The sequence below is a fragment of the Thalia democratica genome, chromosome 7 (genome assembly GCF_965202585.1).
Source record: "Thalia democratica chromosome 7, ktThaDemo2.hap1.1, whole genome shotgun sequence".
Taxonomy (NCBI): domain Eukaryota; kingdom Metazoa; phylum Chordata; class Thaliacea; order Salpida; family Salpidae; genus Thalia; species Thalia democratica.
The window spans coordinates 61,482,198-61,501,090 of NC_139171.1; the positions used below are offsets into that span (position 1 = coordinate 61,482,198).

The 18,893-nt window shown below is 25.0% G+C and overlaps 4 protein-coding genes across 4 annotated transcripts in view; all 4 read left to right on the top strand.

Annotated features, from left to right (window-relative positions):
• Positions 1-401: 401 nt before the first annotated feature.
• On the top strand, positions 402-3,254 carry LOC145841683 (uncharacterized). The gene is made up of 7 exons (XM_082949034.1): positions 402-523; positions 834-1,000; positions 1,296-1,586; positions 1,848-1,984; positions 2,325-2,481; positions 2,722-2,824; positions 3,140-3,254. The coding sequence occupies exons 1-7, from the start codon at positions 402-404 to the stop codon at positions 3,228-3,230; spliced, it is 1,068 nt and encodes a 355-aa protein (XP_082805160.1). The 3' UTR covers positions 3,231-3,254.
• Positions 3,255-6,494: 3,240 nt separating this feature from the next.
• On the top strand, positions 6,495-8,097 carry LOC145840982 (uncharacterized). The gene is made up of 3 exons (XM_082948342.1): positions 6,495-6,690; positions 7,503-7,638; positions 7,789-8,097. Exons 1-3 carry the CDS (start codon positions 6,498-6,500, stop codon positions 8,063-8,065), a joined length of 606 nt encoding a protein of 201 aa, XP_082804468.1. The 5' UTR covers positions 6,495-6,497; the 3' UTR covers positions 8,066-8,097.
• Positions 8,098-11,397: 3,300 nt separating this feature from the next.
• On the top strand, positions 11,398-15,729 carry LOC145840513 (syntaxin-16-like). Its single transcript, XM_082947798.1, has 7 exons — positions 11,398-11,682; positions 12,599-12,648; positions 13,102-13,251; positions 13,653-13,778; positions 14,075-14,207; positions 14,624-14,778; positions 15,350-15,729. Exons 1-7 carry the CDS (start codon positions 11,500-11,502, stop codon positions 15,513-15,515), a joined length of 963 nt encoding a protein of 320 aa, XP_082803924.1. The 5' UTR covers positions 11,398-11,499; the 3' UTR covers positions 15,516-15,729.
• Positions 15,730-16,645: 916 nt separating this feature from the next.
• Positions 16,646-18,893, top strand: part of LOC145840954 (uncharacterized) — an 88,368-nt gene continuing 86,120 nt past the window's right edge. The window contains exons 1-2 of the mRNA XM_082948311.1: positions 16,646-16,753; positions 17,217-17,298. Of these exons, the coding sequence (XP_082804437.1) occupies positions 16,687-16,753; positions 17,217-17,298 (149 nt within the window). The 5' untranslated portion in view covers positions 16,646-16,686. The remainder of the gene's footprint in view (positions 16,754-17,216; positions 17,299-18,893) is intronic.

Below are 18,893 nucleotides of genomic sequence, written 5' to 3' on the forward strand. Positions count from 1 at the left end.
ACAAGTTTTTAATTGCATTAACTCACTCTATAAGTTTTTTAAAATGCTTTATAGTAATAAATTCTCTTAATTAGTTTTGTTTAAAGTATACTTTTTGTTATTCTAGTTTGTAAATGTTTATTTTCACTTTTGAAAATATTTCGATGCCAACGCAGAAAAGTAACGTTTTGAAGTTTTTGTTGAACAATATCTTTGTTAGAATAATATTGATGCTATTATCTACAAACTTTACGTTTATTACTTTATTTATAGCAAGCAAAGGATCTGATTTATAAATACCAAAACTACTTGTTTTTAACATATAATTTAGAAGAAGTAATAAAGTTGATACACTTTACTAAAAGGTTTTAGTTAGTTAATACTTTTTTCTAACAGACGTTAAATTTATTATTCCAGCAAACATGGGACAAACAAACTACATTTTACCAAGATACAATTCTTCCTGCGAGATTGTTATGGCTTTTTGCAGCAAAGAAATAGTTCAGTACAACAACACAAAAATATCAGAAGGCACTTACTGCAAGTAATACTTAATATTAATGTTTAAAGTTTTCAACGATGTTCTTTTAAACTAAACTAAAGTGATAATCATTTCTTTTGAATAACTAAACACGAATGTTTTATGAATAATTAGTAATTTTCATAAAAGTATTATTAAATTTTTATTGGAAACATGTTAATACTTCTGTGTTTAATAAACTTAAAGTTTCAGTTTGTTAAGGTACAAATGCTGTACTAAAATTGTTTTATAAGTGGTATAATTTCGTTTCAGATCAATAAATGTGGTTATTTATCTCTTTTAAGATAACCCGCTTGAACTCGATTTTTTACAGTGTGACGTCAATAAAGAACTTTTTAGTGTTCGTAGTAGCATTGAGCTCGGCGATTATTATTTCCAATTTTGTAATTATCAAACAAAGCTGGAAGAAGTTAAGAATAGAAGAGGATAATTGTTTTACAACTTTGAAACTGTCTCTGGCTGTCTGTGATCTTATAAACGGTAGTTATTATTAAAGTCTAAGATTTTGTGTAGAATTTTATTTTGTTAAAAATGTTCCAATTTTATTGTACATTGAATAGGGATAGGCGACTTAAGTTTTCCATTTAGCTGTAAAACAAAAATAAAATACATAGTTGAAAACTTAAATGTTTGAAAAGTTTTTAGCTTTTTATAAATATAAATAAATCAACCAAATATTCAAACAAAAATTTATTTTTTTAATCAAACATGACTTAAGTCTAAAATATACAAAGTGATTAATATACATAAATACTATTCGTCATTGTTGTAACAGGACTGAACTTGGCCATAGTTGCCATCCCGAACATAATTCTCACACTTAACTCCACTTACTCGGAGCTCCGAATGAAAAAGGCCATTTTGGACGAAGGAGCTTTGGCGGTAATTTCAGCCACTGTTCTGCTGTTCTTATTTTCTTCTCACTGCTACCAACTAGCGCTTATATCGGTATTGAGGCTGTACGGAGTAATGAAACCATTCAGAAGTAACGTGATTTGCAAAAAAAGAATTTCATTTTATTTAATTGTGACGTGGATTGTTGCTTTCATTGTTGCTACAATACCAAGTATGTTCCATAAACTTGTATTTAGTTTAAGCAGTATATTTTACAAGTTTAAATCTGTTTGATATGCCTCGTTATTTATATTCGTTGTTCACAAAAGCGTAAAATAAATATAGTACTTAGCCTGAAGGAAATTATCAAATTTATATTTTATTAAAACTATTTCAATTAAAATTCAAATTTAAACTTTTAAGGTTAAAGCCGTTTCATTGATATAATTTACAAATAACTAAATCCACCATTAGAGTTATTTAAACTTTCCAGGCTGGTTCAAGAAATACTTCCGACTGGAATACCAATTATCAACTTTTCTGTTTATGTCAGGGCTTAAAATGCACGAAGACAAATTTGGCTTTTATATTTCACTGGTCTTCATTGTAATATTTCCTTACATTGTGATGGTAGTTTTTTAAATATATATTTTAGTTCTACTTTTAATATTTGTTTATTTGTAATATTTTCCTACATAATGTTGGTAATTAAATATTTATAAGTATTTGAGTACGTTAAAAGAATACTACATTTGTTTAAATAGTATAGCTATGTTGTTGTTTTTTGTTAAGTTTTATTTAATTTGTAATATATCCGTTCACATTAGTTTTGTTGCTTGTATATTTTCATAGTCTTTTTATTTGCTGCGCGTTTAGGTAGTTTAATAGCTTTTGAATTAAATTTCTTTTTTAGTTTGAAACCAATAAAAGTTTTCATGGTGTGCAATGCAACATTAAATTTTGCTTTTAGGCAACTACAACATTATTAACATGGTGCATAATAAGAAAAAAGAAGATTGACGAAAGTTTTTATGTTGACAAAATTTCAGGTAAAGTTGTTAAAAAACGAGATGACAAAATTTCCAAAACAATTGTTACTCTTGAAGTTGGCTTTGCTATCACTACTTGTTAGTTTTATTACTTGGATTAAAAAGTTTTACATTTTGTTTTGTTACATACTAATTGTTTATTTTTAAAATATAAAAACTGTTTAAAACTTGTTTTATAAAGTTCTTGGTCAAAATTAAGCATTTTATTTAACTAAATACTTTTTGACTGTTTTGATCGTAAGTTTCAGTTTTTTGAAAACCAATTCGTAGGATTTATGTAAAAAAAACTATTTTTTATAATCTGTTTTATTTCCACAGTACCATACCTAATAACACTGACGTTAATCAACAACGGAATATTAAATTGCGATACATTACCAGTACCAAATCTTATTACTTTTTATCTTTTCTACGCTAGAAGGTGAGCTTAACCTGTTTAAATAATGCATATTTTTACATAGTTGTTTACTTTTTGTTAAACAAGCACAAGTTTTACTAAAAATAACTTATAAAGTTTTAACTTAATTTTCAAAATAAACACTACTGTTTTGTTTCAAAATTTGGTTAAATATAACATAATATTTGTTAAGATATGCTGTAAAATAACGTTGATACTGAAAATCTCAAAAAATATCAACTTAAAGTTTTTAAACAGAACTTTTGAAAATAGTTAAAATCTTTATATTGAAGTAGATTAGTAAACATTAAAGAATATAATACAACACAAAACGTCTAGCCTTGTAAATGTGATCGTGTATTCAATATCGAGCAAGAATATTATGAAGATATTCAAAAACGAGAAAGTAGAAAATGAAGCAAAAGTATAGTAGAAAAACAAAAATTCTTTTTTTAATTTAAAACAATAAATTTGCAAAACAAAAAGTAAAAGCTTTTATTTGCAAATGACACCTCATAATAAAGTATTACGTTTAACTTTTAGTTTTTAAATACACGAGTGCTGATTTTTAAAAAATAAAGTATGCAACCTTTATAGATTAAAGTATGTAATACATTCTTTTGCTTTATAAGTGTTTAAACTTTATCTATGTACAAAAAAGAGTGAAGTATTTTTGCTGGTTCTAAAATCCAATAGTAGTTTTTAAAAATAACTAGTTTTGTATTTTTTGATGCTGTTTTTAATTGATTAAAAAAGTATACGTAAACATTAAGTGATAACTTTAAAAAAGTACACTTTTCATTCACGTAATGTTTTTATATGTGATCAACAGATAAATTTTCCAAATAAATAGTTTTGAATGTAAACTTGATAAGTATAGTTATGTTTCCTATTATCAGTTTTAAGTTAACCATCGACTTGTTATTTAAAGAATACATATAGTAAATTGTTTGTTCTATAACTATATAATAATATTAGATTTAAGTAATTTTAAACCAAACCTTAGCAATCATTTAAGAAATATTTACAAATAAAGTATGAAACCGTTTTAATTAAATTGTTTTTTGATTAAACATTTAAAAAAGTGTTTTACAGATTTCTAAATAAAACAACTGTAGTTTTTAATGTTAAAGTTGAGGGTTTCAAAACTTGCATACAGATTACACTAAACATTTTATTCATTAAACAATAAAACAATTTCTATAGAATAAAAAAACTTTTAAAAAATATGCATGTGTTTTTAGTCATTGAAATAAACTCAATTATACAAAATATTAGTTACTTATGTTTACATTAGCTAATTTATTTTTTTTTAGAATTATTAATTGTTATTTTAAATACAAATACAAACAACTATAATTTTAAAAAGCAAAAACAAATAAAAAAATTGTTGATATTTAAAAAATAAATCTTTAGAAACTAAAGTATTTCAAAGTAATAAAGTGGTTTAATTTCATACTTAAAAAAACACATATATTTCAAACTTAATATCCTGAGAAACACGAAAAAGTAATATTTGTTACTAACTACTTATAAATTACTTAATATTACTTCTTAAAACTTTTTTTGGCTTAGCCTAGATCGAAATTCCACAAACTATTTCATAAAAGACTTTTCTCAAACTAAAATATATTTATATATAATCGCGAAATAAGTTGAAAAATATATTTTAGATTTGCGTTAGTGTATTTGTAAAACGTATTTATGATATTTTTTTTGATTTTTTTGAAAATCAGATATCTAAGATTTATTCTATTTATTTTTAGACAACTTGGTATAGCAATTTGTAGTTTTGATAATTTACACAAAATTTTGAATAACAATTGTGTTGAAAACATATATTTTAATAAAAAGGTTTTCAGTTGTATACCCAGATAACAGTATTTTTAATAGACAGTTTAAACATATTATTTAGTTACAGCAAAAAAAAAGCAGTCATTTGGAGTGTTAAAAAGCATATACTTAGTTTAGTACAAAAATAAACTAAATATAAATGAATTAAAACGTGGGTTTACTGCAGTTTTTTCTTTTTTTTTTCTTTGTAGTAAGTGCTGTAAGATGATAATTCTAGCTACTAGCGCTAGACATAGTTTCATTTTACCTTATATGAACTTTTCCTGTGTGAACTTAATCGCACGAAAATCATTCACGAATTACATTATTACGTCATAACTAGGTGTTCTTACTAATTGAGTTTATAATCTTTTCCAAAGCTGACAAGTGCTTAGTATTACTTTCAACTTTTGATTGAAGCAGTTTGTTTTCATTTAGTTTTTTCAAATAAATTAATAGAGTTTTATCATAACATCGTTATAAAACATAGAAGAAACTTTTTTATACTTTTGTTTTATTTTCTCATGTGAAATAAAGTGTTTTATTAACACTTTATAAAAATAAATAGAGTTTAATTTTATTTTTACTTTTTTATGAGTTTAATTGACAAAAAAAAACTGTTATATTTGGTTTACATCTGAATTAGTGTTACTTGTGAATTTAGTCGTTAATTCTAGTAAAATTCTTTTAAATAAAACTTTTTAATAAAATTAAACTGTTAGAAACACTAAAAACTTGTTGCTATATTGCTAGTTTTTGATAAAAAATTTCAAATCGAATAAATTTATTTCTATATACTTAGTTTATAAGGAAAACTAAATAATTAAACCATATTGCTATTTGGTTACTTTATTCAGAGCAACTTTAAAATATTAAAACCTGTAGTAAGTAAAACAAGTAGATTTGTCTTAGATTATGTTTGTTTTAAAATGAAATCACAATCTTATCAACTAAATTAAACTAATATGTAATTTGCATATAAAAACTTGTTTTTGAGGCTTTGTCATTCTTTTGCTCCCCTATGGCACCGCCAAGTAGGGAATTGCTACTTTTCGAAAGCTTAAGCAATTTGCAAACAGAAAAATGTATAAGAAATATTAAAATAAAAAAATTATTTACATACAAACATACGCGTCTTATACTACAAGCATTTAACGTAAGATCTAAAACGTAAAAGTATAGTTGTTATATTTCTTTATTGAGAAATACAAAAACACAGTGATTTTTTAAAAACATTATAAATTATTTTAAGTATACTATCCTTTTATTTACACTTAATAAAAGTTTAACTTACCTGTTTATATTTTAATAAATTTAGTGAGTGTAAGAATAAAACTTTATTGCAAATATACTTTGTTTGCAACAATTTGTCATAGAAACTTTAGTAATTAAATAAAGTTAAGTAAATTAAAAGTGGTAAAAAGGTAATAATTCGATTTCTAACGTATACTTTTAATAGACAAGAATTGAAACAATACTCAAATCTGTTCAGGACTCAGTCAAATCAGTTTTTAAATAAAGTTTTATTGACAAAAAGAGTAAAGCTCTTGAAAACATTTTGAATTTGAATGTGCAATAAAAACGTGTAGATTTAAAACAGGAAGTCTAATGAAATAAAGTTGTAATGTTTTTTCTACAACTAATAGTAAGTACATTCAATAAAACAGTCGCTAGTACAATTGAGATCATGACAATGAACTTACCACTTCTCGCTTTCTACTCAATTACCTAATTAAATCTAAAGTTCTACGAAGGATTATACTGAAATTATCTATAAAACATTAACTGTATATTAAATATATGATAAAAAAAACAATATCTCTTTAATAATTTATCTATTTTTTCTACAACCTAGGTTTTAAAAATGAAGTATTACTTACCAGTGCTCGTCTTCATACCGTTTGTGACGTCACTCAAAATAAAGTGCTACGAAGGTCTTGATTGGAGCGAATCGAACGAGAAACCGCAGTTAGTGGAGTGTGACGCCACAAAACTCTGTTTGTTCGCCAACGCCACTTTGGAGAGGGTGGACCCGGTCAACAGCGAGAAAGTTACACGTTAGTTATGACGTAGTTTTCGGTTTTACGCGTTATGACGTAACGGATATTTAACATTTTCATGTTAAAAACATTAGGCGAATAAACATTTGATATAGGTTATTTAGGTATGTATGTAAATTGTGTTTAAGATAATTGTTTTTGCTCTATTTTTCAATGGCGTCATTACGCTTCGCCCTATGACGTCATATCCTTATGACGTCAGATTCGTTTGAAAATTTACACTAAATATAAAATTGTTAAAGTTAAAGTTGTGAACGTGTAATCTATATACATGTAAGGTATTTAGTTTAATTTAAGTTTAGTTAAATAATGTCATCTGAAATGGGCGATTAAACCGATTTAATTGGGTTTCATACTGATCTTAACTGTTTGAGTAATTAAACTAATAAAGTGGCATCGCCATGAAAAAATTTGTTTACAAGTTTCATAGAAAGTTTAGAAAGGTGTGGCGATAAAAATTAAAAAGTAATATGTATTAAACGTTTTAAATATATTTTTTCACTAAATCTTAGCGCTTTATGAAAGCAAAACAAAAATGTATTTAAACAGTGTTTTCATCAAAATCTATATATTCAATACGTTTTCAAACGAGTGAAACATTGTATTGTTAATAAAATTTAAAATTATCATTCTCCTTTTATTTAAGTTGAGAACTTTGATTGCCACCTTTAAAGTATAAAGTCCGCAAAATCCATATATTAACTAATCTGTTTATAATCAGTTTGTTACAAGTTTAAAACTATAGGTTAGTTAATTTTTTTAATGCAATTTTTATTCTGACTCATTTTATTCAAATTTCATCCAAACAGTCGAAATACCGATGGTGGGAAAATGCACCACAATAGACCAGTGCACCAACTTGGACCAATTACAAGTCAGTGACGTGGCCAGTGAAGTTAGCAGCCAGTTCAAAATTTTCTTCCATATTGCTGCTTATTCTGTGAAGTTAGTTGCTTTATTAGGTTCTTAAAAGTACAATAACTTATACATGAAAAATAAAATATTAAGATATATTACTTAACTTTTACATAATAGAAAAATTTTCATAAAAACTATAAAAAGTTTCAAACAAATCTAACTCTGTTTCATGTTCAGAGAGCAACACTTTCAATGCTGCGTCAATGACTACTGCAACAGTATTGAAAACATAACCAACGAAGCAATTGTTCCTCAGACTCCACCGAAACCTGTTGTGACTCCTACAACCACGCTTAAACACCAACCTACAAGTTCTACTGCCGAATATGAGGCTGAAACCATAGCAAGTGAATATGAAGTTACTACAAAAAGCAGTGCTGCTTGTTTGAATACCCAGTACAATATTTTATTTTTAGTTACTTTTTATTCAACTTTTCTGGTTTGTTTTGCGTGAAGTTGTTTTATTTGTAATAAATAAACTTTAAAAATGCATCTCACGTTTGTAAGTTTACCAAAAACACGATTTTTAACTTTAAACATGTCTAATTTCATATTTGGAATTTCAAAACAAAAGTTGTACAATTGTCACTTTGAATTAAAAAAATTTAAATACTCAAAATCAGCTTAACAACTAAAAAATCAAAACACTGTTCTTAATTTTTGTAAATTTGTTAAGACAGTCGAATGTTTTCTCATGATTTAAAGCTTATAAAGTTCTTACTTTAACTGTAAATTAAAAACAGTTTTACTTTGCTATACGATGGTGTTTTAATTAAAATTTTTCTCAATAAGCAAAATAGAAACTATATTAAATTTATTAAAACGAAGTTAAGTTTTTAGTTTTATCTAATATATTTTATACACATTACTATTATCTTACTTCATTAATACAGAGTTTTTAAGAAAAAAATGTTCTAAAGTAAACATAAATAATTTAAACTAGGTTTTGTTTAGGACTAATATTAAAAACTTAACAACCAGGTAGTTAATAACAAAAATATTTCTAAGATATTCTATTTGTTGTTTATTTATCAAGTTTGTTTTATTTATGAGAACAATAAACTTTTAATAAGTTATAATATTCTAAAAGTTGAGCAACAAATTTTGAAAAGTACAACAAGTAAGGATCTTTAAAATGTTTTTAGTTGTTTAAAATAGATAAGTATAATAAAAATTTTACATAAATAAACCTATATTAGTATGAACAAAAATAAAGTTTTTAACAATTTTTTAATTTTATCTAATTTTAAGAGAATTCAAAGAAAGTTCTGTTGAAGCACTTCACTTCTATAATTTATATAGCTTTTACCTTTTTATTTGTAAGTTTTCTTAAGTTTTTAGTTTTTTTTAAATGAAGTTTTTATGGTTTTTCAATTTCCATAAAACTTTCTTTATATTGTCTTAATTTGTGCACAGTGTGATTTGTGATAATTGCAACACGTAAAAAAAATTCCAGCTAAAAACTCTAAAGGTGCATTATGTAGTTTGCATTAGGGTATGTAGTTTAAAAAAGTCGAGGGTAAAATTTTCTTCAACGCATCTGAAGTTTTGCACAGGGTGTTTTTACGGTATAACTCGGCCAAATGTAAAAAAATTGTAGAAAACTCAAAGATCGCCGTATTTATTAGCTTCCTTATGTACGTAACTGTGCCAATTAAAAAATCTCGCAACTCTAATGAGTGTATAAAATACAGTCGTGAAAAAATTTTATTATTTAATTTGGTGTGTAGCTCGATGATCGAAAAGTATTTCTACTTTTGACCAAACAATTGAGAGTTTTTATACTGTCAATAAGCTAAACTACTTATTCAACTTTTAATTTCTAAACTTTGCTTGTTGTAATTGTAACTTTTTGTAATTAGTTAGTTTAAAAATGTTAAAATTTTCCATTTTTATATAATGTTAGAAAAAAAAACTTAAAAAACACGTGTGTTTAAGTTTTGCTGTAAACATATGTAGATAAGGTAAGTTGCTAATAAGCTTTTTAATTGTAAAAACTTGAAGTTTGAACTCTAAAACAAGTTTTTTATTTAAGGGAAATTACCCTTTTTCATGTAACAAACAAATATGCAATAGTTTCTTCAGTTGAACTTTGATAAAAAGTTAAAATAATATTAAATTAAAACATTAAAAATAAAAAGAAGGTGTAAGATGAGCTAAGACAAGTGGAAAGATACGCACTAATTAATTTTTATTATACACCCTAGCATTAAAAGATTAAAATTTAGTTGAAAAAATAACACATATATTATAAAAAACTAAATGAAATTACTTATAAAAAGTTTCTTGCACTAAAAATTTTTATTTTCTTCTTCTTTATTTCTGTAATGCTTAAAAACATCAGTTTAAAACTGTATAAATTTTAACAAGTGTTACATAATGTTTTGTTCAAATCAGATTCTAGGCCACTGCCTAGGTTTTGTGTTTGATAGAGTTTTTTTTAATTATCAAATAAAAAAGTTGATTAAATAAAATCCATCATTTTAACCCCTACTCCATAAGGCCACACAATTAATTTATTACGTTAGCTGTATTAAAATGTATTTCAAGTCAAAAGTTTTAATTAAAATAGCTAACTTAATGTAAAAATCATAATAAAAATTGCTGTTAAGTTAGACTAGTAAGGAAATATAAATAAAGTTTTTGAATCTGTTACATGTTTCAACCTGTTTACAAACGTTTTATGTTGACATAATTTATTTTAAGTATTAAAATTTAAAGTTGTATATAAAATATAACCTACTATATTTTAGTCATATTAAATAGTATTAAAACAAATTTTATTGAGTTAAAGTGTTTACTTTGATAAGTTAATATTTAAAGATCAAAAAAAAAAAGAATTGTTTGTAAAAACACAATAATAGAGTAACAAAATATGTTTGAAGTACTTTAACATTTGATTTGTCAACTGAAAGTAAAATTGTATGATATTCAAATATAAAAACTTTACTACAACTGTTTTTTCATATCATTAATAAAAATATAAAAATTCACCAATAATATGAACGGAAACAAAAACAAAGTGCATAAAAATTTTGAATGAAAATTTTTCAATAAAAACTCTTGTAAATAAAAAGGTATTAATGCTTGTCAAAAAGTATTAAAGCTTAACAGAAATATTTTCATCGTAAAAGAAATGATAAAACTTTGTTTGATTATTATTTCACATAGGTATACACTAGTTTTTTATACTACACACAAATTGTATTGAAACTCATTTTAATGTGAAAATTAGATTGAACTAACCATTAAGTAGCAAAAATTAAAATAATCATTAACAGCAAAAATTTAAATAAAAATAAAATAAGTCTATAATAAGTAAATTCATACCAGGGAAAAGTGTGGGATGTAGCAAATGGTCCATCAATAGTATGAAAAACTTAACATATTAGAGTAAAACTTCTAAAGTTGCTATCTCTCCAAAAGTTTTTGATAAAAAACAATTTGTTTTAATTGTAGTTTTTTTTAAATTTTCTAAATTAGTTAAAAAAACATCAAATTAAGGTTTATTTTGAAAACACTTTTATATTTTTTGCACTTCTAATAAAATTACTGCTTTATACTAAAATAAGTTTACATTTTTTTTCTCCTACAGAGCTCAAACTTCAAGTAAATTTCCTTACAAATTACAATCTTCAAAAAGCGTTTTTAATTAGTTCAGAAAAGAAATTTGTTATAATTTTAATGATCAATTGAACTGTACAAGTTATACACTATACTGAAACAAAGTTTGATAATAACAATTAAACCAAGTATAAAGTAAGTGACAAAACAATCATATTTAAGATGATATAAAATAAAAATAGGGTCACAAGATAATGTGTACATGATTAAATTTAACTTATATAGACATATATAATAACTTTTACTTTTAGTATAAAAAAAACTATGGCCACAAGGTCCTTAACATCAGTTTTTATAATGATGCGTAACAACGCGCTTCAAAACAAAAACCTTCAAGGGGGTCCACGGGGAGATGGTTACTATGACTACGACGATGATGATGACACTGTGGCGTTGGTTGGAACTGGAAAGCAGAAGTACAAGAAATTAAAACAAACAGAAATACAGGTTTTTTAAGTTACATATTGAAAGTGGCACTAGCTTGTTTAGTTGTACATAAAGTAAAAAAAAACATCTTACTGCCTTGTTAAGAAAGAGTTTGTAATATGTATAAACTAACAACCAAAAATGTAAGAAGCTGAAGAAAACAGAAGGACAAGTTTTTAAACTTAAAAAGTTGTACAAAATTACTTGTGCAGTAGGCACCTTAGAAAAAATGGGTATTCAAATAACTATTCAAATTCAGACAATTCAAGTTCAAACAATTAAATTTCTTTAAAAAAAGTTTTTTGGTCAATAATAAAAAAGTAATGTATATTTGTAAAATATAAAACATAAATATGTAGGTCATATTAATATCTACAAGCCATTTTTTTCATTTTGCAAAACAAAACATTATTTTAGATATGGCTTAAGTATAGTAAAAATTATAGTTATTTTTAGTAATTTTAAAGTATTTAAAAAATATTTTAGGTTTTGCAAAAAATAAAAAAGTGGCTTGTAGATATTAATAAAATCTACATATGTATATTTTATTTTCTTCAAATTTATATTGCTTATTGAGATATAGTTTTTAAAAAATCTATTTAAGAATTTGAATAGTCCGAATTTGAGTTGTCCGAATTTTAATTGTCATGTAACCAGAAAAAATAAATGTTCAAAATTTTTTTAAAGTTGTTTAGATTTTATTTAAATCTTCAAAGTTGGTTGTACATAGTTTTTAAAATAAAAATAAGTTAGTTACTCATATGTTCTATATTTTTATAAACATTTTTGTACTAGTCATTGTTATGAACTTTACTATGCAAAAAATCTTGCTAGAAATTCAGATGCAAAATCATAGTTATCATATTACATATCGGTTTGTAATTTCTAGTATGTCATTTTTGAGTTCCTTTGTACTTAATTTTTTTTTTCCACACAGATAGAGAAGCCGGCTTTTGTGGAGTGGGCAGAGAAGATGAACATGATAAAGTTTGTAATACAAAATTTTTAATTTTTCCAGCTTAACATCATACATTTATCTAGCTTTATTTGAATGGTAAGATAACACCAAAACTACTTACTAATCTACAGACTTGAGTAGATCAGTTTGTATCTACCTATAATTTTTTATGTTAGCTTTGATAACTTTCTTTGTTTAGGTTTTATTTACTATGATCACACTAATGGGAAAAAGATTTGTCGTTTTTAAATTAAATATTTTATATACTTTGAATAGTAATTGAATAGACTATGAAAACAAAATATTTACTGTTTTGTAATATTAAAAGTGGTAACAATTTTGATATAAATTATTGATAACTACACAACCAATATTGATAATGATTTTGTTATGTTTTGTTACAAGTCTCTGAACTTTTTATCTAAATTCGAATGTGATCAGATACTGGTGTTGTGTTTTAATTTCTGAACTTTTATTTCCAGGTTTGAATGTGATCAAATAACAGACAAGATGGTCGAAATGGAGGAAATCCACGGGAGTCTTCTGAGGAGACCCGGGTTCAGTGATGACAAAAACGAGGAAGAAGAAAAAGTTGAGAGGATGACCAGAGAGATCACTCAGATATTTTTTAGGTTTCTTGAGGAATTACTCAGATATTTTTAAGATTTTTTAAACAATATACCAGAGATATTTTTAAAATAATTGTTAGTAAGTGACTCAGATATTTATCATGCTTGTTGGAAATTACTCAGATACTTTTCAGGTTTTTAAGGAGATTACTAAGTTATTTTACTGGTTTGTTGATAAATTATTTTGAAGTTCTTAGATATATTATTAAAATTATTAGTTTTTAGGTTTTTTTAAGTAATGTTTGGTAAACTATGTGTTCCTCAGGTATTTTTTAAATTATTAGATGTTGTTTGTGTATTTTTTTTGTTAATCATTTTTTTTTTTAAGTTTTAAAATCACTTTGAAACTTTTATCTGAGTGTCAACTATAAGTTTAAGCAAGCTTATTGATGTAACTTTAACAGATGCAAGAACACAGTAAAAGTGTTGGAACAACGCAAAAGAAACCTGCAGCCCCACGAACAAACCCTTGCGCAGAACATGCTGTCATCAATTGTATCCAAACTTCAAGATCTATCTACTGAATTCAGGTAGCTTAATAGTTTTTTGAACTAATAAAAGAGACCTTAAACTATATGGTAGTTATACTCTTTTTTACTTAGATGTGTTAAATTTCAAATATTAAAACATTTTTCCTCTTGGAAATTTGTATAAGTGATGTTTTCAAAGTTCTATAAACTTTTATATTCCTGAAGGGCCAATCAAAATACCTGGACAAGATAAAGCAAAAAAGCATCTTATTAGCTTACATTCTATATTATACTAAAGTGTGACATTATAACAATCAACTGAAACTAATCTTATTTTAATGGTATTGTACTTCTAGAAAATGCCAGTCAAAATACCTTGACAAAATAAAATCTCGTGAGGAGAAAAGTCATCAGTTCTTTAGTGATGTGGATCACGATCTCATGATTGGTCAAGAGGAAGACGACGAAATTGATGACATCATGTTCCAAGTTAGATTTATTTCAATTAGTTTTAAGATTATTATATTTAGATAATAATAACAAGAAGATGAGATCGATGACATCATGTTTCAGGTGATTCAAAAATTATTATTTTATTAATTTAGTTTAATTACAGAAGAAGATGACCGCATCATGTTTAAAGTTAGATTTATTTTATTTATATATATTTTTATCAACATTTTTTTTTAATAATCAAACTGAATTTTTGATAGTAAAATAATCTTCAAAACTATCGGTGTCATCTTGTTTAATTGATGTTGATGAGGGGTTGATATTATGTTCCATATAGTTAATATTTTTATTTTTTTTTATTGCTAACATATGCTTTTTGGGTCATTTGTATAACTGAACTATTTAGTTTTGTCCAATTAGTTAATCTTATAGTATAATATATACACCTACAGAGAGGGATTAATACGCAGATAGTAGACAAGAACACTAAGTTAATTGAAACGAGGGAAACAGAAATACAATCTGTGGTGAGGTCAATCACCGAACTTTCAGAAATATTTCAGGATTTGGGATCCCTCATCACTGAACAGTCGGGTATCATTGACAGGTGAATAAAATTTAAAAACAAAGTAAAAAAAAATATACCGTTAAAGTAGCCATTAAGGTATCACTAACAGACTATTGAAATTGTATGAATATTTTGTGAAATAAATTTTAACAACTATATTTTAATGAAAAACAAAATTTTTATAGCCGTTTTCAATCATAGACTTTAAAATTTGTGGTTTTAAAAACTTTTAAAAATATATTTAAATTGCAGTTATTTAGTATTTTTAGCAAAATGTTTGTATTAAAATAGAAATAACATATTTAAAATAAATTTAAAGCTGTTAATATATTTTGAACGGTTATGAGTCTATGCTTATAGTTGTATTAATGGACTTAAAAGATTGCAAAAATCATACATCTTTTTGTTCAAAGTTTTTAGTGTTCATGTGATCTATACTTACACTAAAAGTTTTCAAAAGGTAATAAGTTTCACTTATTTTTTATAAGTAAAAGTATAGATCACTTTACCAAAACAGATGTACACCTTGTAAGTCATTGTTAGCTAATTAATTTTTACAAAAACTACATAAAAGTAATTTTAAATTTGACTTACTAAATGTAATTTACAGAATCGACTACAACATCGAGAACACGGTTGTCCAGACTGAAAAAGGTTTGGATGAGCTGAAAAAAGCAGAAAACTACCAAAAGAAGAGCAATAAAATGATGATAATATTTGTCATGGCTATCATATTAGTTGTCATGTTTCTCACACTTGTTATAAGCAAGAGCTGATAAAATCAAAAAAAAAAATGAAAAGAATAAATAAGAGAGACTATTCAAACTCATGTTTTGATAAATTATTGCTTTTAAATACTGTATTTCTTACCTAAAATATAGTAGCTTTGATACACTTTTTTAACGAATAATTTTTTCTCATTGAATAAGTGTTTAATAATAAAAAATGGTGTTAATTTTTATTAAAAATAATGTTGCAAACCTATTATGAGTGTAAATACACTAAGATGTTCAAAAAACATTCAAAAGTTTCCACAGTTTTTTAATTTTCAAGTAATGTCACTTAAAGCTGTAAATTTTTTATTGAGTTTTATTTTTACAGGTTGCTATGTTATTTATTAGTTTTTTGTTATTAAGTTGCAATTTTTATAAAATTATAAAAGCCTTCCACAGTGTGTATTAGCTATTCATTTATTTTTATTTTTGTCAAGTTATGATTTCAATTAAATTATCTTAGACATTCTTTTTGTAATTTTGAATATAAGTTCACTTATTATGCAAGCTTAGTTGTCAAAAACTGCTTAAAAATCCAAGTATAAAATAATTACTGCATTTTAATATAATTTTAATATAATTATATAATTATATAATTTAATATAATTATTAAATGATTTTTCTTCAAAGTTGCTCAAAATAATGTATATATTAGTTTTTTCCAACAAACTTCACAGACTTATGTTACAAATTTTAAATGTAAATTTGTTTAAAAAGAAAAGAAAAAACGCTTAAGTTTAACAATTGAATTTTAATATTTCTATTTATTTTGTTTTCTGCCTACTACTTGATGAAAACTAAATTTTTCTATCTTAAATAAAGTTGTTTTTGCACATTCTATCTGGGTACTAATAAATACTTATTGATTTATTATTAATTTTCAATATTATTGTCTACTAACGGTAAAAAATCTAAACACTTTATCTGTGCAATAATTAACACCTCTAAATTTATTATTGTTACGTTTATTTTAGAAATTTTGAGTTTTTTATAGAACTAAAAATAAGGATTCCAAATATAATTTTGTTGTTTTAGTGTACTGCTAAAAAATTGAAATAATTATTTTTGACCGGATAGCTTTTTATGTTCTTTTTTTGTAAGAACCTTTTGTAAGTTTCTAATATAATTTTTCACACTGAAATTGCAAAAATTCTTCAAAACAGAATCAATTAAAATGTTATCAAAACAATTTATTAAATTATCAACTGCAAACAAGTCTTTGCTGACAGGAGCGTCTAAAAGTTAGTTTTGATTTATATTATAAATTACTAAAAATGTTTTGACTTTATAATAAAAAAGTTTATAGTATTTTATTGGTGTTCTTTAAATTAATATTTGTTTTTCAGTATAGTGTTTTATTCCACAATTAGAATGCTCTAATAGTGATATTTATTACCTGTTTATTTTATTTTTTCATTGTAGTTTAAAAACAGTTTTATAACAAAAGTTCATTCTATTAACATTTTTAGTTTAAAAAACATTGTATAACATTAAAACTTACTTAAAAAAAAAGTTAAGTTTATCTAAGTTTTATAAAACTTAAATTTAATACTTTACCCAAAAAAATGTTTTACTATTTTCGAGTTAAGGGATTATGATTTGCATATGCTAACTGTTCTTTTTGTTTTCAAACTTAGACATTTCACTAAACGTTTGTTTTCAAAACATTTACAGATTTATATATTTAATTAATTTTTTTTAAAGGATTATTTGCCACCAGTGGGGTTGTGAGAAAACCACAAGAGAATGTTAAGATTAACAACAAATTGCCACCAGAGCATTTAAGGTAATATTTTATTTAAATAATTTTTAATTTAAATACTTAAAAAATGTTAAAATAAACAACAAACTGCCTCCGGAACATTTGAGGTTATCTGTTTTATTTAAACTTTAATACAAATAATCAAGAAAATGTTAAAATAAACAATAAGTTACCTACAGAACAATTGAGGTTATCTGTTTTATTTAAACTTTAATACAAATAATTAAGAAAATGTTAAGATAAACAACAAATTGCCTCCGGAACATTTGAGGTTATTCATTGATTTGTTTTATATATTTAAAATTACGTGATTAATAAAAAGTTACAAAAATAAAGAATAAGTTGCTACCTGATAAATGAAGGTTATTTATTTATTTTATGTAAGTTTTATTTTAAAAGTAAAGAAATTGTAAAAGTAAGTAACAAATTGCTACCAGGACAATTAAGGATATATTTTGATAATTTAAACATCAGACTTTATTTTATATTTTTTTAATGAATAAAAGAACACTCAAATTTTTTGATTCCAATATATTTCGTCAAATTCTCTTCAGGGAAACTACAATTGAAACAATAAAATAAAACACAACAAGTATATATACAAAATAATATTTTTTTTTTACAAACTAATTAACTGATCAATTAAGTAAACATAAATGTAATCAACGAAAATGTAATCAACAAAACTTTAAAAATCAACACAAAATGGTCTTAACTAAATAAGGCTAGGGTGTAATCAAATTCTTTCTTTTTGCATAAGTTTGGTTTGTTTAAATGTATTAAAATGGCTTCAAGTCTGATTAATTCCAATGTATTTGAACATTGTCGCATTACACTGAAATTAGATAATGCAAATTTTTTTCCACAACTTGGATTATTCACAAGGTGTTCTGCTATTGCAGATTTTTTTATTGCATTTTTGACTGCAATACTCTTTTCGTCTTTTTCATCTTTAATATATGAAGTGATACACTTGGGAACATGTTCCTTTATTCTAGTTGTGAGGTGTCGAGAAGTTTGACCAATGTAGCTGCTGTCACAGCAGCATTTAAACTTGTAAACTACAAGACTCTTTTCTTGAGGTGTCATTAGGTCTTTTCCCGAACGTTGAAGTATTGGTTTTGACATGAACAGAACCCTAGGATTTACCGCATGATATGTTTTACTTGTTATATCCACTATTTTCTTCTCAATTAGTTTCGATTCGACACCAATATATGGAAGTTTTGACAAAATTGGGCATTTATCCGGTCCATAAGGTTTGGCTATATTTGAATTGGTAGATTGTAACTTAATTACTCGGTTTACCAGCATTTCGGGATAACCATTGAGTTTAGAATTGACTTTATATTGTTAACTTCATTGGATAAGTATTCTGGTGAGCAGATTTTTTGTGCTCTACTGTATAGAGTCTTAATCAAACCAATTTTTCTACGTTTACTACAAAATGATTGGAAGTTTAAGTAGTTGTTGTTGAAGGTAGGCTTTCTGAATACTTTAGTTGTGAATTTTCTATCTTTCTTAACAATCAGAACATCGAGAAAAGCTAATTGGTTACTTGTTTCAGATTCTTTGGTAAACTTAATGGATTGATGTGCTTTGTTTAGTTCTAGGAAAAA